Genomic DNA, 21,263 nt, shown 5'->3' on the forward strand with positions numbered 1-21,263 from the left:
CTAAAATTATGGAAAGTAATTATCTGAAAAGAAGTCATCTCTAGGACATGCAAACAAAATGGGAACTGGTTATCTTCAAAATGCACCAGGATAAGTATTTCATCCATTCCAAATTTTTATTCATGTCTATTAGTCTTCTACTCCCTATAACTAAAGTATCTATGCCCTAGTCTCAAAGAGCAATTCCCTATCAGAAGAATTTGGTTATAGCTGCTTCATGGAAGAAGGATACATCATTATAGAGAGTGATCAGGCTGGTGGAAGTCTTTTTTGAAGTGATAGACCACCTACTTCTATGGCAAAGAAAATTTTAAGTGTTGCTTCCTGAACAATAAATATTTCCAGTGAAACAGAGTTTACTCAGGGAGAGATTCCTTGAGAGTCTGATAAAGTGCCAAATCCTAATCTGTCTACATTACCCACTGCCTTTAAGTTTTCCCAGAAAAATGTGATTATTTAACTATAAAATTATACCTTTGTGGTTCCAAAAATATTTATGCTGAAGATAAGTTCCTGTGTTGAGAGAATGAATCAAACTGTACTTTGAAAAGCTCAAATCCTTACAGCTGTGAGAGAATCACCCAGGCAGGAGGCTGGGAAAGCTGGAGGCAATGGGTTAAGGAATCCAGGATTGCTTAATCACAGAGGTCCACATACCAAGAGTGGACTCAGGCAGGGGCTACACACATGGAAATACTTCTAGAATACCAGAGCTAAAAAAGAAAAAAGATCAAATTCAGACCTGTTGACTTGGAAGAAAAAGAGATCTCATCTCAACAGGCTTACCTGCACAAGTGCAGGTAGAGAGACCTGCCTTGCATGTCAGGGGCTCAGGCTGGAGCAGGTGCATCTATCCCAATTCCTATCCCTAACTTATATCCCAATGTTCAGACTTATCTGCTATGAGAAGGAAGAAATACTACACTTTTTTCTTTATGTTTCATATGCGTTTGCCATATGAAGCCTTTTCTCAGCCGTCTGTTCCGGTCCAGAGTTTGTCTTCAAGCAACATTTCTGAAAGGTCTCAAGTAGCATGAATTTTGGTGAGGCCAAATCACTTGATTTTCCCTTACCCTGTTTAGAAGAGGCTTTACTTGGACAAAAGCAATAATGCCAGCCATTTCCCTTCATCCTTTAAAATTACTGGCCACCTCTAAAGAACTTGGCCTCTCTTTTGTGTCACTTTTTGACAACTCATTTGAGTTAAACAGGTTGCTGTGGCCAAATTAAATGCTTGGGAAATGGACCATACAATTAATTTGCAATAGTAAGTTGTCTCAGCATCATTTCTCTTCCTCTCAAGGGGAATGCTGGCTTGAGCAAAAGAAAAGATTAACGTAATAAAAATATTCTAAAGACATCCTGTTAATTGTCCCAAGCTCAGATGGTATTGTCTATTCTTCTGTTGTGCATAGCCAGCAAACGGTGTAAAATCCAGAATTCCTTCCCACCATGAAAGCAGAGCTTCAGTGCCACAGGATAATCCCTGCCTTTCTGGAAAGCAGATGAAAATATGGTATGGCAGAGCTTTGCTTTGGGTGAGCTCAAATTTGCCCCATTTCTAAATATAATAAACACCCTTGTTAGTTTGGGCACATCAGCAACTTTAATTGAGAGAATAAAGGTTTGTGAAAAAAAGGAAAATTGCAAGCAAAGTAAGAGTACATTTTTTGGGGGGGGAAAGTGGTGGGTTTTTTTCTCTGAATAGGCAAATGAGGTCTCCCATGTTTGTTTGGGGACAAAAAACACTTGAGGTTTTAAATTCAGCCAAAACAGAAACTTTCATTTACAAATACATTTGCAACGTTGACCTTGAATATCACATTCAGTGACAGCAAATCTCATAGGAAAATAAGTTAAAATATCAAATAAAGGAAATATTCAAAAGTGACTGAGTGAAGCAAAGCTTGCAGAAGAGTTAAATGAAGTAAGAGGCTGTAATTCTCTTTGCTCTGAAATGTCCTTTCCTCAACAAGGACAAAGTCTGATTTTTGCTTGTATGAAAATAATCATAAAATATGTAAGAAAACACAGAATGTTGTTTGCTTCAGTTCCTGTAAGCTAACCAGGCTGGATGATGAGTCTTCCTGTAAGTGGGAGCACTGCTGAATACTATGCATGAAACTCTGTTCCTCCCCTCATAAACAGCTCCAGCTTTGCCTATGTATCAGTGCAGAAAAATAAGTATTGACTTATTCACAAATTACTTTTTAGGCACTGGATTCCCAGAAATATATTTGTATAAAAGCGTTTAGAAGCAAATGAATGTGTAAATAACCAGCTTTTCTTTCATTTTATGGCCTTAAAGGCACTTTGATCTTATAAAATTATGTTTGTCATCTCAGCTCTGGTGCTCACTTCCTACCTCTTCTTCTAAAATGAATTTTTGACATCAATTCAATATGCCCCTTTTCATTTTATTTCAGGCTGCCAATTAAGATGTTTCTTAATATTTGATCTAACAAACAGGTTCCCTACAAGACGCTAACTTGTTCTTGGGTTGTTTTTTTATGTCTTTCCAAAATGAGGTATTTTGGATGTGGTACAGTTTGTTCCCATGTGAAACATGGATTTTTTAATTCTGTCATTCTCCAGAACAGTAAGGAGAGAAAATAAATCAGATGTTTTATCTGATTGTACTTTGATCAGGTTTTTCTCTGTTCTCAAAAAGAACAGCGTGGAGCTTCACTTGCTCCACAAAAAGCATTTTTAGCTCTAAAAATATTTTAAAGATATCTCAGGAAAGCCAGATCTGACACTTGGAGTTCTGCTCATCTTTAAAAAGGACTCTGCTTTGCCGTGGTTATATCTGACCATTCAGGATCTCCTGGTATTTAATCTCCACTACATTAATTGGGAAAAACTTATTAGTAGGAGCCAAATTAGACAGAATTTCACTTGCTGTACTGCCTATCACTCTCCATCACTGACATAAGTGGGTGATGAAAAATGTCTGTAATTGTGCTTTTGGGTACATCTCAATACATGGCAATCTAGGAAATACTGTGTGTGACACAGGTGGGAGAGATGTGTGAGCCTTCCCATCAGGGAATTTTGCTGGTTTTGAAGTATAAATTGAAACTAAAAATGTTAGTGATTAAGTTCGTGGTGGCCATGGAGGTCTAGAGGTCGTGGGAGGGCTTGTGGTTTTTAACAGAAAAGGCAGAAAAGGCAGAAAAGGCAGAAAAGGTTGTGGGCAAACAAGAAAGTAATGCTGCCTTCCTGGTATGATCCTCTTGCTATGGGCAGAGGATGTTGCAGATTGTTCTGAGCATTGAGTAATTCAAGAAAACAATACAACTGTGAAAACCCAAAAGTTAGATTTCAACTGTTTTCCAATTCCTTCATTACCTTCTCAAATTATACTGCAAAGACCCAGAGCCTAAACCCGTGGGAAATCTCAAAAAAAAAAAAAAAAGTCTGAGGAAGATATTCTTCAAAATAATTTACCATTTAGTTTCCTCAGCATGGTAGAAACTAGATAGATCTGCTCTGGCTCCCCTCAGTCTTTCCATTTATAGAAAGTACCCAATAACATATAAACCTTTTTGAAATGTTTGGGAGACTTCTCTGTGCTTCAAGGGAGCTGGTGTTCTCAATTTTATGATAGGTACCCAAAATGATTTCTCTCTTTTAGTGTCTCCAATGCAAAATCATTACATTGCCAGAAATAAATCGAGTCTAACTTGTGGAGGAAAAAAATTGGGTTCCATCATGTGTTTCATATTTTACCATTATGAAAATGGTATATTAAATTCAAATACTTCAATTGTACCATTAGATGTTGTCATTATGTGGCTGGCTAATTGATAGGTTATTCAAATGAACATTATAATTTTAGACTTCTTAGAAGCATCCATATGAAGAATTTCCAAACTTCAGAGAAGTAAACTGGGTGTTAGAAAGGAAAAACATGTACTGAGAATATTTCCTAATGCATGTCACTGAAAAATCATTACATAACTGCCGTGTGCATTCCAGGACTTGGTGCAGTCTATTTTTAATACCCGGTATGAAAGAACTTCCTGCTACTTTTTCTCTTTGAAAGCTGCTTTGTGGTTCATTAGATCATGTTGTCAGGCCAAGTTTTCTGCTATCCTTAAACATAAATTTTTCCTGCTTTTAAATTAAAAAATAGTGTGGGGGGGAACTGTATCAGAAGGAAGAACATGCTGAGCATAAGATAACTTCAAGTGTAAGGTGTGTAAGTGTTGCAGTGTCCCCAGAACCAAGCAGTGCCACAGCAGGCCTAGGATTAAACCCAAAAAGAAATCTAAACATAGCAAACACATATATATTTAAGAGAGGCAAAAGAATTCTTATGCCAAGCAACAGCGCCTAGCAAATATTTTCAACTTTCTGTTTATGAAAACAGATTTTTTAAAAATATTTTTTTAATTAGAGTAGTTTTAATTCCATACTGATCTCCAGTGTTATCACAGGTCACCATTTGAACCATAATTTGGATAATCATGACCATTAACATGAAGCATTTTGTTTAAATGCTATGAACATTTTTCAAACACAGGCTATACAAGATATTTCAGAATATTTTAACTGCAGACAAAGTTTACAACATTAGTGTAGTTTTGCTGTTAAAATCCTGGACAAACAGACTGATTGAGATGAGGTGGCCACAGGGACTACCATTTTCACCTCCTCTGACTTCCTGCAAAACAAAGGCCACAGGACTTCCTGAATTAATTTCTTTTCAAGCTAGAACAAATCTTTTAGGCAATGATACAGTCAAGTGACAGACAACCCACTAAATGTGCTAAAAGTGTTTTAAAGTTTTAATTTTATACTCAAAGAATGTTTGAACTTTCAAATTAACAGGCAGTTCATTGTATATTAGAAAGGACTTCTGTGACTCTCTTATTTTCATCCCTAGCAGAGGAATGGGGTGAGAATTTTCGGTGCCAACCAGCACTCGGTGGTAATTGCTGTAACTCTTGCTGTGAACCTGCTCTGGAAGTCTCTGGCAGGGAGGCAGTGGAACGTGTCAGGCAGAGCACTGGAACAGGTCACAGCTCAGCTGCCCTCCCTGCCACCTCTCCCAGAGCCATCCCTGGTGTCACAAACAGAGCCTGCAACATGGGGAGCAACTCCTGAGCTGCCTCAGTCTTCATGGAAGGCAGTCAGCTGTGGGAGATGTGGAGCACTTCGGGGGGCTGTTAGATGATGCTTTCCCTGGGGCTTGTGGTGGGAAACTCCACTGACGAGGATATTTAAGAACCCCAAAGCTAACGAGATATCTGAAGTCTCCTTACTGTTGTTTTGACATTCTCCCACCATAAGCAATTCCTTTCCCCCTTCATTCTGCTGTTTCTGTAAAGTTTCATATTCACAGAATGCTTTTGGATCATTTATTTCTGCACTTTTGTAGATCTTTCAAGTTGGTTTTGTTGCCAGAGAGAGTGGTCCAGCCCTCAATTGTAGTTTCAATTGAGCACACTCCCCTCTCCCTCTTCACATCAGAACACTCTGGATTTATTTTCCCTTATTTTAATTCTTATTTTTAGACGAAATATCTTCACCCAAAAAGGTGAAATCTGACTGAATTCTGCTTATTTCAACAAATTTTTTAATAAAAATTCATTGCAGGTCACTTAAAACTCTTCCCCTGCTCTGCTTAACCTTGTCCAGTGCTTCATAATAACATCTTGTTTTCAGTTGCTTGTCACTGTTTGGGCTGGTATTTTCCAAGCCAAGCATCTGCCTCAGGTTTAATTTTTGGCAGTTGCCAGCTAAACCACTGTAGTAATTTTCAAGAACAAGGTTTAAAAATTATGTTGCCCATATTAAAAAATAATAATCTGGTTGCTTCATTCAGAAGTGTTGGTATCCCCATTACAGAGGGAGTTTGAAACAGAACACCATCAGTGGTCTAGCTCCATCCGTGCACCTTTTAACCAGCAACTTGGAATTTGGCAGCACCGCTGCTGTGGTTTCACAGATGTGCATCCAAATGTAAAAAAAGTTATGAGACTCAAAAAAAAAAAATTTCTCTGTTTGCATGTGATTAAGAATTATTCACTTTTGTCAGCTGAGTGTTCCGAAGGCCTGACGGAGCTGGCAGGTTGAGCTCCGTGTTCAGCGGTGTTCATGGAGCAGCCGGGTATGGTCTGTGCCCAAGGCTGTGGGGACCACGAGTGCTCCTCCTTTGCTGGGAGAGCTGGATGCCCCTCCTGTGGGCATCATCTCCCTTTCTCCTGCTGCTGAGAAAAGGAGGATGGGCACAAAGATGGAAGGAGGCCTGCAACCAGGGAGCAGGAAATGAGAGGAAGGAGGAGATGAACACAGGAGAGTCCAAGGTGAGAACTATTTCTGACCAGTAATAATTCTCCTAGGACATGATGGACAGAAATGGGTTGTGGAAGCAGTTCTGCATGACTAAGAGAAAAAAAGATTATACATATTTACATAAAGAGATTCTGCTGGGCAGTGGGAAAGGGTGTGGTTTATTGGGTAAGAGATTAATTAATAAACATAATGGAGATAAAGGTGAGATGCCAGAGGAAATAATTAAAAAAATAAGAGGGTGGATGTGCAAACGAAGGAAAGGAAAATAGGAGATGAAAATAGTGAAGTGTGTAAGAAGGCAGGAGTCAGGGAATGGAGAGATGGATAGACACAATGTGGAAGAGGAAGAGCTGGGAGTTACCTTGAAACAGCACAGAGGAGAAGGAGAAGGCAGGAGCCAAGCAGAAGAAAAAGCATCAAGGGAGAGAAGGGGTGTGAGTACAGACTGAACTCTGAGAACAGGCTGATTTTCTGAGTCAGACATAAATGCAAATTCTGATTTATCTGTGATGTATAGGAACAGGAATCAGGTATGACTAACATCTATAGCCACATTTTCTTTTCTTGTTAGAGATCTTTATCACATATTCTAGATCTCTTGAGCCAAAGCCCTGGAGTTAAGGTGACCGCATGTCATTATCTGTTTATTTTTCAGGCTTCCTCTCTCTGATTTTGTTAACAAACATTCAAGTGCCTGAAGTACAATAAATGGCTTTTTTAACCACAGTAAAAAGTATTTCTGCAGAGTACACTTGAAAATGCTACAAGTAATTTTGAAATGACAGGTAGGACTGCCAGCAGTGTCTGTCACTAGCAGAGCAAAGCAAGGCCTTGCATTCAGCTCCATGGCCTTTCACTGTGGGTGTTTGTCCTCTTCAGAGGGCTTGCACCATCCCAATGACACTGTGTGTAATTCATCACAAGGGTCAGCAGCACTGCTGTGGCAATTTTACCTCCCACCAGCCATGAGCACCGCCTGGAGACACAGGAGGAGAGAGTGGGAGAGGGTTGGGTGCTGCCCACGGGCAAAGCAGAGGTGGAGGTCACTGAGCAGGAGCCAGGGAGGGGAGTGGGAGGTGTCCTGCCTGGTGGTACTGCTGGAGCTGCAGGGACATCACTTATATTCCTCCAGTGGCAAACATTGAAATTTGCCCCTGCCATGGTGATTCAGCTTGCAAGCATTTGCCATTTATGTTAAAGAAATTCTTGTTTTTGAAATATAAATGGCAAATGCTTCCCCACAAACAGCATGTTTGGTCTGTCATATTCTCTGCAAGCTGAAGGCAAGCTTTGCAGAACTGAGCTTTACTTTCCTTTTGAGAATGAAAGCAGCACTGCTGTCAGAAGATTGAGTTGTTGGTGTGTATCAAGTGGTAAAAAGAATTACTCTGCACATGGTCTGACATACTTTTTTAATGTATACTTGGGAGCTGCAAGTGTTGATTTGCTGTCTGTGTATCTGTTTGTCATATTGATAACTTAAATCCACAAATTACACTTCTAATAACAACTCCTAGGGGTAAGGTTGCTGTTACTGCTTGGTTCCTCCTAAGGATTAAACAAAGCTAAAAGTTGGTACATTGACCTATCGCTTCTTGAGGCAGACCTCTGTTCAAATTCTGACCTACGTCCCAGCTAAAAATGTGTTCAATCTTTTCTTAATTTGTAATAGATGCTTGTGTACATTACAAAACCGTCTTGCAATTTGGCAAATTAAGTTGTCTGTGGTTAGCTCTGGAATTGCAGAGATATTGCAGTGCACTGCAGCATTGCATAATGAGGCTCCCCAGACTTTCCTTACTCAAGTGAGTAACAGCAATTCTTATCTCTAGCGAGCATCAGATTCATCCCGTTTTTGGGAAAAGAATTAGTATCAAATATACGATGGGCATGTTATGCCTTGTGGCTGCAATGTTGTTTCAATTAACTTCCCTGAATATACCACAATGAAAAGTGTCAGCTTTTTGCCTCAGAGGCCTATAATTAGATTAAATGAATACTTTTAATTATCTACTACCTTCTTTACACAAAACAGTATGTTTCCATAAATTAAAATGCTCGTACAGGAAGGAAATTGTTGTTCACTCCAATACATGCATACAGTGCTGGATTGTGAATACTGTGACTATATCACAGTGTAGCACAGCTCTTTGTCTGCTGCCCTTATTTTACAGGAGCTAAAACAAATTCCATCTGAAAAATCCCCAGACGTCACACTATTTAAAGCATATAGGTTGGTGCAAGGAAGTGATATTACTAAATGTTACAGTGCTCATGAAACAAATACACTTTTCTCTTTAACAGATGTTCTCTATAAAATTCTCTTAGAGAGATTAAATACAGCTTTGTTTGTGTACCTACAGTCACACCCTCAAGGACTATGTAATGTACAGAGAGAAAACTGCTTTTTCTAGCAGAGTGTACTTCTCCTTTCAGAAAATTTTTAGAAGTCCGTTTTGTAGGAAGTATTTACAATTAACAGCTTGGTTTCCAGGCCTGTTCATATTCCAGCTAGTATGGACTGAAAATCTCCTCTGCCTGTTCTCCAGCATTACTAGATCCAAGCAAAAGTTCCCAACTGATCAATTTGCTCCCATCCTGGCAAGCCTGATTTGGGAGTGCAGATTTTCAAATGGTGGTGCATCACCTCTAGGGTAACATATCTGAAGCAGAAAGTACTCTTTTTGATTTGACAGAGGGTATCCCAGTGTCCCTATTTCCATCAGAATAGATGTTAATAACTTCAGGCCTGAACATACGATCCTCCCTCACCAGAAAATCACAATTAACTTTAGCAGAAGCCCTCATTCTGGCCTGCAATATACTCCGCATATAAATGGGATCTGTACCCAGCATTGCTGTTGTGCTTCATTAAGGTCAAACCCTGAAAAGCTTTTGAATACTCAGTGTTCCTACAAGGCATCCCATTTTGTTGTGGTTTGTGTCGTGTATCTTTCCCTTTAAATGTTCATTAGCTCCGTGTATAAAAGTGTTCATTAAAATATCACTGTGCTGGTAATAATCTTAATATTGAGGAGTGAAGAGGGCTGTGTTGCAATAGAAATGCTGCCCCGTTTCCTGCTCTCAGGGTGTAACAGGAGAAAGAAAGACCATCTTGATAGGCACTATCTGCTGAAGGAAAACTTTCACAGGAGCTGTGAATCTACTTTAACCTTTTAGTGACTGCACTGTGAAGAAAAAGTTTCAAGCTTCCTACCCAGAATTAGGCTTCTTTAATTTAAAAGACTCAGAAATGCCAGTGGCCCTTATAATTACTGCTACAAATATCAGAAAACAGTTACAGAGGAACAAAGAAATGCAACTGGAAACATGGTTCAGTGGTCTTGTACTTCCCTGAAAAGCTGATTATACTTTTGGCTGATTCAGTTTCTTTCAGAGGGAATTTACCCTTTCTGGCAGTTTGAGTCTGCTTGCACTAACGGCACAAAATGCATCTGGGGATGAGGAAATTAACTCGGGGTCCTGTGTGTGTCAAACTGAATTTTGCCACTGAGCTCTAGATTTTGTCTTTTAGCCCCTGAGTGCCCCTTGTTTTGTCAGATTCAGGAGCCATTTTAACACTAGTTTAAAAATAGAGCCATTTCATTTGTGCTTTTGCAGGTGCCTTGCCCAATTCCCTGCTTTCCCTGCATGACTTATCTTGTAGGATAAGCACTAATGAAAGGTCAAGGTTATTCCGAAGTATCCAACATAGGAGAGTTCTCTTCCTCGTAGATCCTTAAGCTGAACTTCACACAATTACAACTGATACCATGCTGAAAGGTAATTCGAACAGGGGAAAAGTACAAAATGACAAGCAGGAACCTTTGGCACTGTAAAACGTCCCTGGTGATTTGTACTTAGTGCTTCTTCAAAATGCAGAAGCCATTTTACCACTCAGAGAGAGCCATGGCAGAAGTGAATTATAATTTTTTTTCAAGTAAAGCTCTGTAAATTAGGGCTGCGGAGCCAGGCTTGGCACATCTGGCTCTCAGAAATGTGCCATGTACTTCACATCCAAAGATAATTTTCTCGCCTCTGTGACACAGAAACCAAGAAGTGGATTTTTCCTCCCCCCCTCTCTCGCCTGTCTGATTTTCAAATGTAACACAAGGTCACGAAAAGCTCCGGCTGGGAGATACACCTTGCTACTCATTTTTTTAAGGAAACCTAGAGACGAACCTGCTTGATTTTGCCTTCTACGTGAGCTGCGCTGGGGAGAAGATGCTTCTGCATCCCTGGACGCGGGGCTGGGGGAGGAGAGCCCCGCTCCGCCGCCGCCCGGCAGCGGCCACAAAGATGTGCTGGAAACATCCCCCCGGGAAGATGTGGGTCCCTTCTCTGTACTCACTGCGGCTGCGAAAGCACCGGAGTTAGGCTGAGGAGACTCCAGTCCCGGCTGCGGGGAGAGGGAGGAAAGGGAGGGAAAAAGAGAAAAAGAAAAAAAAAAAAAAAAAAGGAAGAAGGAGAAGATAGAAAAAAACAAAAAGAAAAAGGGCGCAGTGCGAGTTGCGGCGGCGGGAGAGAGGCGGCGGGGGCGGCGGGGTGTCCGGAGCCCCGAGCGCAGCGCTGCCCGGCCGGCGGCAGCCCCGGGCCTGGCGGCGGACCCGGGGCGCAGCGAAGCGGCGGCGGAGCCCGCGGAGGAAACTAAATAAATAAAATCAGACTGTTATTTAAGGCGCGTAAATTTAAAATTATTTGGACAGGAAGAGCAAGGGGAGCGGAGCCGCAGGAGCCGAAGTAACGGTTTCGGAGCCGGGCGAGGCCCCCCCGCCCCGCGGCCCCGCGGCCCGCAGCTCCCCGGGGGCAGCGCGACCTGCCCGCACCTCCGCGCCGCGACCCTCCCTCCTCCCCGGGGACCCCGGCCGAGCCCTCCGGGAGCACCGACATTTTGAGTGCCTGTGTGGTGGGGCAGGCTGTGCTGAGAGCCGGTGAGAAATCTTTCTTTCTCTCGCTGTCTTTCTTTCTCCTTTTTTTTCTTTCTTCCCCCCCCCCACCCCACCCCCCCGCCGCCATGCACAGGATAACAGTCCCCACGGAGAAATGCAAAAGCTTTCCTCCCCTCGCTTTTTCGAGGGAATTTCAGCACTTTGTCAGGAGATAATAATGTCTGGCTGCTTCTGGCTGCCCAGTGAATTCCCAGGTACATTTGTGGAGGAGACCTTTTTCTTTCTATTAGAAGAAAAACTGGTCGTTTCCTATCGTGTTAACTCTTTCTTCATGTAAAGAATGCAGTGGCATTTCCTAGGGAGCTAATATCTTGCCCCACCATGGAATAAGCCATTGATTCCATCCCTCTCCCCACACTGAAAGCTGGGAAAAAAAGTATTTTCCTGTTCTTAAATGTGTTTATTGCACGGGAGACTTAGCAGAGTTCACCTTCAAATCCCTTCTCATTTTCTCTCCCCCGGCGAAGGGCAGGGCAGTGCCTGGGTCAGCCCTGCACCTCTGCCCCTCTCTCCCCAACACCCACAAATCGCCTATTTCACCCTCTCACTGTGCTGCTGCCCCAGATGGAACTCTCTGCCTTCCCTGTAGGATCCCTTTAGGATCTGCCCCGTTCCAAAAGGAGCTCAGCAGCCCCCGCCGTTGTTCCGAGGATAACTTGGGACAGTTTGGAAACAAAGGTCAAGCTTTGCTCATCCGTGTAACCGAAATAGGGGAGAGGGCTGTTGCCCCACAGTTGTGTCTTCACACAGCCTGGTCACTGTGAATCCTGCTACAGCTACATTTTATGCTCCATTTCTTCACATTTTTCTGTGCTTGCAGTATTTGTTTCTATTTATACTTCTCATCTCGATACTACACTGTTTGCTGCCGATTCCTGGGCTGCTGCAGGGCGAGCTCTGCTCCTGCCTGGAGACTTACTTGGCATTTGGTTTATGTCTCAATAAAAGCTCTCAAAAATCTTTGATTCCATCTCACACGCTGCAGTTTTGCATCTCTGGGTAAATATTATTGTCAACATTTTCACAAACATGCGAATTTGTGAAACTTGTGACTTTTTGATGTTGCCAGAATACTGGGGGAAAAAAGACCAAAGCAAAATTTCTGAAGCCACATCCGATATCACAATCCTTTTTAGGTGTTAAGATTCCCTATTAATGAGACTTGCTTTATATTATTTTCTCCTGACTCAGTAAATATAGAGACTTCTGGAGGAAAGCCTCTCCCCAGCAGCCAGACACCTTTTGTCACTGACAAACCCTGTACGGTGCGGGTAACCCACCAGCTGACCGATTTCTTTGCTTTCCCAGAGCCTCTTTGTAGAAACCATTAACTTGCTGGGATAATAGAGAGCAATTTTTGCTTTCAAAGTATCTAACGAGGAATTTCAATTGCTAATCTTGTTCCCGACAAACGGAGGGGCTCCCCGAGAAAACGCGGCGGTGAAATCAGATAAAAAGCACCTTTCAAACCAGACTATCGCCCTGACTCAGCCGCCCAGGCTTTGGGCATGGCCGGGGGGTGACTCGTCCTGGCTTTAACCCTGAACTTTTGGCATGCAATAGAAGCCGCTATTTCTGATTAGGCGGGGCAGTTTTTCCTCGGAAAAGAAGTTGTTGTATTAAGCCACTGCTTAAACTTCGCCTTAGCGTTAATTAAATGCTGATGAAGCACAAAACGGGTTTGGAATGAGTTTTTTTAGTAGCACAGGTGGAAAAAAAAAACCTAAAAAACAACCCAAACCGTGAAGAAGCTGGGTATTACCTTTTGGTGTAGCACGGAATTCCTCTTTGTGGGAGGAATGGAGAGGGAAAACGCTTGGAGCATCCTCCAGGACATGAGGAAAGGAAGACGGAGAGAAACACAGAGCGATTTGGGTCACTTCCCCTCGGGGACCTGCGGATTATGTTGCTCGGTTTAATATTTCAGGTGGTTTAGTGCTCTTTATACCGGGAATTTTGGGGGTTATTTCCCCAATAATGCTTCCTGTGTGCCGTGCTGCTCCAATTAATGATCATGCACACAAATTTTCATATTTCACAGAGGTTTTTAATCAGAAAACACAGCAGTGTGACAGAGCTTATAGTAAATGTGACAGACAGTTTCAGCAAATTATTTTTTACTTGAAAATGTAGTAACTGATTTTGTGGGGCTATTTTTTTTTTAAAGTTAAAAACTAAACTAAGGTATTCCCTCTCCTCTTTTAACTGCTATTTAAAGCAGTATCCATTTTGCATTGATTTCAAACCTTCTATTTTGTGCAACTGAAATATAGACTATTCAAAATGAAGCACTTTAAACTGCCCATCTGTCCAACAAGTAGATCCTGTACAAATGTTAAAAGTTTCATAACAGACTCTTCCCAATACGGTGCTGAGTGTCGTTAGCTCCTGCTGCGGCTGGAGAGGCAAATGAGTTTCAGTCTGGTGAATATTCTCAACTGTGTTGCAATGGAAAATTTCCAATTATTAAATTGTGGTTTAGGTGCAAGCAAAAACTTAACTTCACAAATATCAAAAGTGCTGCTTTCTAAATGTCACTGTATTCAAATATTCTTGTTTTGTGAGATGCTGTCATTAAAACAGTTTATTTCCAGACAAAACAGAATAGTTGGTGGAAAGCAAATGTTACTTAAAGAACATCTAAACTGCACTCAGCAGATGAAGAGACCAGAAATCTTGTATTGCAGCCTTCGTGTCCTCTTGCCTCTGACACTGGTTCTCCGCTGCTTGTTTTGAAACTAGAAAAAAAAGGTTTTCTGCAGTGCACAGTAAACATGAACTACTAAACTGAGCTGTTTAAAACCTCTGGCAATCAAACACGGCTTATACTGTTTCTGGTAACTAAATTCAAAACCAGATTGGTGAAAGTTTAAATACACAAAGAGGAAAAGTGTCATCTACGTTTAGAAAGTAAGTGACCTAGTTCTACAAGCTCTTGTTAGTGACAAAATACAGTTGCTGCCTAAGCATCTAAGCGCCATCCACTGTCCTCAGGCCAAGCAGCCTTTGACTTCCAGCTCTGCCTGTGTAGGGGCTGCAGGTGACCCCTTCTGAAAAGGATATTTTAATCCAAAACAGGACTTCAGACTCTTGAGCCTGACCGAGGGTGGGGAGGGGGAGTGAGGAGGAGGGAGGGGTGCATCGAGAGGTGGGAGAAATCACAGTAAACTATTTCCTTTCCTTAAAAGTCCAGCAACATTAAGCATGTGAATAGTAGCTCTTGTATTAATGACATGATACGAATGACCTAAAATAAATTGTAAAAGTTGATACTGGAAAACTAGATATGAGCAACCAACATACACACGGATGAGCCTGTGAGTATTGTGTAAAGTGGAAAGTATAAGAAACTGCTGGGAGCATGGATTTCAAACATTTCTGTCATCTAAAAACCCACCTCTGGAATTTCTCGACACTTACACTACCAGCTGTCCAGAAAAATAAAAAAAAAGAAAAAAAGAGCAATGTGGCAGCAAATGTTGTTAAAAAAGAGGGAAACACCCCGAGAAGTCTGCACTCCCTCACGTCCAAAGGAAACCCCATCCTAGCGGGGCTCAGTCCATGCTGGGGGGGACGGAGCTGCTGGCCTCCAGGAGCTCCACCACGGCTGCCCTCCTGTAGAGCTTGGCCAGGTCGTAGGCGGTGGCCCCCCGCTTGTTCTGGTGGCCCACCTTGCACTCGGAGTGCGCCAGCAGCAGCTCCACCACCCGCACGTGCCCCTCCTGGGCCGCCAAGTGCAAGGGCAGGTTGCCGTCGTTATCCTCGATGTTAACATCGGCTTTGAACTCCAGCAGAGTCTGCAAAGTGTCCAGAAAGCCCTCCCTGGCTACGTCGTGGATGACAGCGAAGCCGGTGCTGTCCCTCAGGTTGGGGTTGGCCCCGTTGCTGAGCAGCCGCCGGGCGATCTCGGGGTTGCCGAGTTTCATCACCTGCGGGAGAGAGAGGAGAATTGGGTACCGCGGGTGGGGGGCTGCTGCAGCACTGCCTCCCTTCTCAGCCCTGCCTTTTGTCAGAGCCCAATTCGCCTTTAGAGCAGGCAGAGGAGCCTCGCTGTGAAACTAATGACACACCAGAACATCTAGTTTTCAGTGGGTTTGTTACTGAACTCGGGGAAATTGGGAAAGATGTTATCACTTCGGTGGTCATAGCTTTCTGCCTCGCAGAGATGAATGTATGAAACAACAACTATTTCAACAACAACTTTTTTTTTTTCTCCTAACAAGGGTCGTCTCAGTTTCTTAACATTTTAAAATTAAGCATGATTCGGTTTTATTAGCCTAAGTATTGAGACACCTCTGCATTTCTGTTTAATCTTGTTAAACAGCAAATATAGGGTCTCTGAGGAACAGATATTTCACCTCAGCAACAGCAAATGTAGAATGTGTTTTTATAAGCTTTCAGGTGTTTACATTGTCTGTGCATTATCATAAAACAAATATTTGGACTCTACCATAGCTCTGTCTGTTGAGAAACATAAATGCTAGAAGAAATTCTTCTCCCCAATATTTGTGTTTCATTAGGTCACCCAAAAAGGAAAAGTCAAAAGGAATGTTTCAAAGTTCCAGCAGTTCGCTTCTAAAATCAGTATATTAGATTATACTTTCATAACCTCTCTATAAGTAAACTGTGGCTATGTTCTGTCGTTAAAACACCCCTTAAAAAATACAACAACAACAATAATTGGATTTTCAGACTGTTTCTCTCAGGGAAAAAAAAAGAAAAAGCTTCTTTCAATTTTCTCAATTGCACCATAAAACTATCATAATTAGAACACAAATCTCTCTTATTTGGAACTTAACAGCTTGCACCGACTTCCTTGTAATTCCTCATTTTTTGTTTGCACACTTTGCAAAAATGAACACTGTAATGTATAATGTGTAATCTCCAGCCTATAGGCAGTATTTTTCTGTCCTTGTAACAAGTCTCATTATAAGCATAAAATTCGAAAAAAACCCCAAGCTCTTTTTTATTTCCTCAGAGAGAGATCCACACATCGATTTGAAAATCTTGGTTAAAAAAAAAAAATCAGCATAAACGAGCATTACAGTGCATTAGATTTAACATAAGGTGCCATTTCTACAGGGATTTGCTGCAAATGTCTCCTGAGGAAAAATAAGTTTTCAGTTTTTTAAGAAAAGCAAGCTACAAAAAATTTATTTATACACAGCATTTGTAGTGTAAAGCAGCCCAGCATGTTATAACCATAGACAGGAGCAAAAGTGCAGATAAGACAGGCTGGGATTGAGGGAAAGAGATCTCTCTGTGCCCCAAGGCTTCCAGCTCCCGACTGCCACTTCTTTCACTTCTGACGAGAGATGGAAGCGATGTAAAAGAAAACAAGATCATTGTGATCTCTCTTTGTTTGGGAAAATCTGGACATTTTGATCTCTTTTTTTGAGAGCCCAGGCTGTATTATTTGTGAATTCAAAACATATATTTGGGTTAAGTGGGAGTTTTCTGTGCTCAGGCCAGGGGGCTGAAGGCTTCAGTTAGAGATGCGAGGGGGAGAAAATCATAGAAAAGGTGGTGCTTTTTGGCCGTGGGCTACAACTGAACAGCAACTGCCCTATATTTTGCAAAGTTATGCTTGGGGGCAGGGAGGCAAAGAAGGAGAAAGCATTAATTGAATAAGTCTGACGAAGAGCATAAGGGCAGGAGATGTATTTGAGGCCTGCATAGGTACACTTCACCAGAAATAAAAAGGACAGAGCAAGACAAGCCGAGTAGCTGTTTAATTAAACATAAATGCAGAGGAAAAATATAAATTCATTGACATTAATATAGGAGCATTCTCTCCGTTGTAATTGAGAGAGAGATTACAGAGAGATTATCTCAGTCTTGCAGAGTGCACTGACAGAGAGTCTTTCGAGCGTGGCCACGCACCCACAGCACATTTCAGGATGATACATATTGAAAATAAGTCGACAGATTCTCCTGTTTTGATTTTTGTTGTGGTTCATTAGCTCAGTTGTTATTAGGCTCCCCTAAGAAGTATCGTTGGGGCATGGATGCATGTTTAATATAGCTGGATGCTATGTCATTGTGTAAAATATACCTTAATTCAGGATATGGACAGTGTGCTGCTTTTAGAAAAAAATATCCAGCATTGCTGTAGGACAAATCGGTTTTCAGCCCTTGTCCCGAGGAAAAATCAACTGGCAAAATGCTTCCTGCTTTCTTAAAGAATTTAGTTTGTCTAAGTTTTTAATTTAAACCCTTTCACTCTATTAAAAGTTGTGCAAGTGCCTGCACTGCCATGCGATGCCCTATTTAGGTGTTAACAGGACAGCGAGGAGCTCACAGATCTCCAGCTTCAGCAAAATTATCAAAAAAGGGTCATTCCTGCATTATTAGCAAGAGGTGCTTGTTTTCCAGATCTAACATTTTGATGTTAAGCCAAAAAAGCTGTAAATATCTCGAGTACATTCACAGGTTCTATGCTGTTCAAAAATCCACTTTCAGAAATTATTTACCATGGTTTTGGGGGAAGGGGGGAGAGGGGTTAAAAACCGATTTTACTAAAGTGTGAAATAAAAAAAAACTATAGCTCCACTTCCATACTTCATTATTTATACCTTAAGTACTAATAATCACACTTCTTTTCCCTCTGGATTTATAAATCACATCTTCCACTATTTGCTGGGTATTCTAGCCTTTTTGCCATCATTATCTGATAATATTAAAAGCAAAATCTTTCATCAGTTCCAATAGTTAGCAGTTGGATGAGTTCCAACTCCTGCCTGCACAACCACACAGTTAAAAATTAGGACACAGCACCCTATACGATCAGAAAGGAAATAACTGGAAGCAGCGCCCTGCTAGCCGATCCAAAAAAAAAAGCAAATTTTAAAGCCTTAATTATGAATGAAAAAGCAAGTGATTCAGCTGGAACCCTGACTCGCAGGGCTAGCTGTTAATGTACATCGGAGGTCCTCGGTTCTGAGCAGCATGCTTCCCCATGAGAAAGGTCATTCCCACAAACAGAGTATAAAGGAAAAGTACCATCCACAGCAGACCCCAAAACCCAGACGAGCCACGCTTTAAAAGCACATTGCAGGAGAAAGAAAAAAAAAAAAAGAAAAAAAAAGAGGAAAAAAAATATAAATCCTAAGCTTCAGAGAACAGCACATTGATGTTTACAGACCTGCTACGAAATCCTGCTCACCTAAGCTGATTTCTTTTCATTTCAGCTCTCTCATTCCTTGCCTCCGCCCCACGAAGTTACAAAATATTAGCAAACTCGTAGCCCGTTTGACATTGAGGGTGATCCCCGATTGAAAGAATGGTTTTGACCAGTTTTATTTCAAGTACGTCATTTTAGGGAGTTGGAGCCACTAAAGTTGTAAAAATATGGCATCCAACGAGTTTTTAAAACCACTCGAATTTCATCCACCAGCCTGCTTAAAACGTTGTCTTTTTTGGAAACCCGGGTCACGTAGGTACCAGTGATGAAATATTTTCTCCCTCTCTGGATACCAACCTGCAGCGCAGTCCTCCCAAATCCATTTTGTGCATTGACGTTTACATTCTTTTGCAACAAATTAGTAAGTTGCACTAGGTCCCCCTTGGCAGCCGCGGACGCCAGCTCGTTCCCAGAAGGCTCGGCCATTCTTTAGGGTGACTGACGATCGGAAAAAAGATGAGATTTTTTTTTTTTTTTTTAACCAGGCATGGCATCGGAGACTGACAGAAGGATTGGGATGGTTAATCTTCTGGAGTAAGACCTTGTAGTAAATACTCGTAAAAAACCTCCTTGCCAAAAGCCCGCCCCTAACTCACGTGATTATTCAGCAAAACTGCAGCTCCACTTGAAGATTTCTTTGCTTCCACATATAGAGTAACTCTTATTAAAGACTTTGGCCACTTTCGCGGGGTGGGAGGGGGGTAATAGATTAACAGCTATGCAATATATTGTATATGTTATAGGTAACATATATACACGTACACCGGAGACTCACTCAGACCTGAGATCTTGGAAGGAGAAGACAACCCACCCTGTTCACAGTCGGTTTCTGAAACTTAGCAGCAGCAGCAGCAGCTCCGAGGAAAGGTCTCCTGTAGCAGTGTGCATCCAACTCCCGCTCGGGATCCCCCCTTCATCCCACTCCGTCGCCTCAGTCCGGGCCCAGCAGGGCAGGGAAGGACGAGTCGCGCCCGCGGAGGGCTGGGCGCGGCGGCGGCGGCTGTCCCGGCGCGCAGCTCGCTCCCTCGGCGCTCTCGCTCCCCGCAGCAGCAGCAGCAGCAGCAGCAGCTTCACTCCCGCGGCCCCGCGCAGCCTCCGCGCAGCGGGCGGGCGCGATCCCGGCCGGCGGCCGCCCCCGGCGGCGGCGGCTCCGGAGCATCCAGGAGGGCGGCGGGCGGCGCGGGGGGGCTGCCGCGAACCGCCGCCCGCGCTCAGGGCGTGGAGGAGCCGCGGCGCGGAGCCGTGTCCGCCGCCGTCCGCCGGGGTGCCTCCGCCGGGGTCCCGCCGCGGCTGTCCGCGCTCCGCCGGGCGCTCCCCGCCGGCAGCCGCTCCTCCCGCCGCGGCCGCGGGGCTCGGGGCGAGCTCCTGGCGGGGGCAGGGGCCGCGCTGGTGCCGCCGCTGCCCCGGCCCGGCCGCGCTCGCAGCCGCACTGACAGCCCCGCTCGCCTCCTCTTCCAAGTTCGCGAAATAAAGCTGCACTTGCCGGTCCGCGGCCGCCGCCTCCGCCCGCGGCTTTGCGCTCCCCCTTTTTTAAGCGCAAACAATCGCTACTTCTGTTTCCTAAGGACACGAAGCCGGTTTCTCTCTCCTCTTTTTTTTTCCCCCCCCGTTCTTTTTTTTTTTTTTTTTAACCTCATCAGCTTTTTTTGAAAAGAAAAAAAATTTGAGCGCTTTTTGAGTTGAAACACCCGCCCACATTTTAACGGCAGAGATTTAAGGAGGCGCGGCGGAGTTCGGGCAGGAAGGCCTGCAGCGGCTCCTGCCCGCCCCTCGCCCGGCCCCGCCGCGCTCCGGCCCCGCAGCTCCGCCGAGCCCGGTGCCTTCCCCTCGCCGCGCAGCCCGGCTACGGCACTGCCCCGCCGCCGCCAGCACTGCCGGCTGCTTTTGGGAGCAGCGCGGCTGAGGCCTAAGTGGGGGAAAATGAAAGGAAAAGGAGGTTTTAGCAGCGGGAGCCGCCGCGCCCCGGCGGGAGGAGCGGGATCGGGGGAGCTCGGCGGGCGGGAGGGCGGCCTCTGCCGCGGCGCTGCCCGGAGCTTTTCCCCGGCGGTCTCCACCTGCCCGCGGGGGAGCGGAGCGGGCTCCTGTCCCGGTGCCGGTGCTGGCCCCTCCGCCCGCGCTCGGCGCCCCGCGGGCAGCGGCTCCGCGCTCGGGGCCACCCCGGCAGCGGCGCGGGCTCCTCTCTCATCCTGAGGACAAGGTCAAGGATGAAGGGTCAATGTCAAGTTGTCTTAACGGTGGAAGGCGACCGTCCACGGCAGCACTCCCTGCTTCCCGCGTTTCTGGCGTCCTTGATTGATTTGAAAGTGCCATTTTGAGGGGGAGCAGCGCCCGGGCACCGACAAGACGCGAGGACTTCGCTTTTCCTTCCCAGGGCGAAGAAGTGAGGAAGGTACAGGACGGGGATGTCACCGCTACTCTGCCTAGCAATGTTTAGTGTCTTACAGTGCCTTAATGGCCGGATGGCTTTAGGTTTCAGGGACCCTCGGAGGACTGAACTCTGCCAAGCGAACCCTCCGAGAGGTAAGCAGCGATGTCATGGCTCCCTGATAAGCACACGTAACCCATCGCTCGCAGGGGCAACCCGCACGGCTGTTTTCTGCGTGGACGCCACGGGAAGGTGATTTTAAATGTAAACAGGCGTGAGGCAGCTCGGGGAGGTGCGTTAGGGAGGGAAACCTAGAGCTCCCCGAGCACTGCCCTGCGGGGTAACCTGCCGCTGTCAGCCGGAGCTGGCCGGGCCTGAGCCGGGGCCGCCGCCGTCCCACAGCCTGCTGTGGCTGAACGAATCGCAATCTGCAGCTGGACCGAGCCAGGCTTCTGCATCTGGC

At 44.3% G+C, this 21,263-nt stretch overlaps 2 protein-coding genes, 2 long non-coding RNA genes and 1 pseudogene across 9 annotated transcripts in view; 2 read left to right on the top strand and 3 right to left on the bottom strand.

Annotated features, from left to right (window-relative positions):
* LOC146433726 (uncharacterized) overlaps window positions 1-11,172 on the bottom strand; it is an 18,173-nt gene extending 7,001 nt beyond the window's left edge. For 2 of the 5 annotated variants that reach the window (XR_014853696.1, XR_014853695.1), the window contains exon 1: window positions 10,486-11,161. This is a non-coding gene — a long non-coding RNA (uncharacterized LOC146433726). Of the gene's footprint in view, window positions 1-10,485 lie in introns of all 5 variants that reach the window. The other 3 variants (XR_014853692.1, XR_014853693.1, XR_014853694.1) reach the window with 3 other exon arrangements.
* LOC146433727 (uncharacterized) lies at window positions 875-12,215 on the top strand. Its single transcript, XR_014853701.1, has 2 exons — window positions 875-10,086; window positions 10,469-12,215. It is a non-coding gene; the product is annotated as an uncharacterized LOC146433727 (long non-coding RNA).
* A 1,062-nt stretch (window positions 12,216-13,277) lies between these two features.
* CDKN2C (cyclin dependent kinase inhibitor 2C) lies at window positions 13,278-19,375 on the bottom strand. The gene is made up of 3 exons (XM_085067627.1): window positions 19,247-19,375; window positions 18,733-18,873; window positions 13,278-15,181 (listed from the first exon to the last, which is right to left on the bottom strand). Exons 2-3 carry the CDS (start codon window positions 18,859-18,861, stop codon window positions 14,807-14,809), a joined length of 504 nt encoding a protein of 167 aa, XP_084923753.1. The 5' UTR covers window positions 18,862-18,873; window positions 19,247-19,375; the 3' UTR covers window positions 13,278-14,806.
* LOC146433729 (uncharacterized) lies at window positions 19,211-19,965 on the bottom strand (annotated as a pseudogene).
* A 188-nt stretch (window positions 19,966-20,153) lies between these two features.
* Window positions 20,154-21,263, top strand: part of FAF1 (Fas associated factor 1) — a 156,047-nt gene continuing 154,937 nt past the window's right edge. The window contains exons 1-2 of one of the 2 annotated variants that reach the window (XM_085067625.1): window positions 20,154-20,824; window positions 20,905-20,955. The gene's annotated coding sequence lies outside the window, so the exon portion shown is untranslated. Of the gene's footprint in view, window positions 20,956-21,263 lie in introns of both variants that reach the window. The other variant, XM_085067624.1, reaches the window with a different exon arrangement.

Source organism: Lichenostomus cassidix, chromosome 8, assembly GCF_008360975.1.
Source record: "Lichenostomus cassidix isolate B80296 chromosome 8, HeHo_3.0, whole genome shotgun sequence".
Classification (NCBI taxonomy): domain Eukaryota; kingdom Metazoa; phylum Chordata; class Aves; order Passeriformes; family Meliphagidae; genus Lichenostomus; species Lichenostomus cassidix.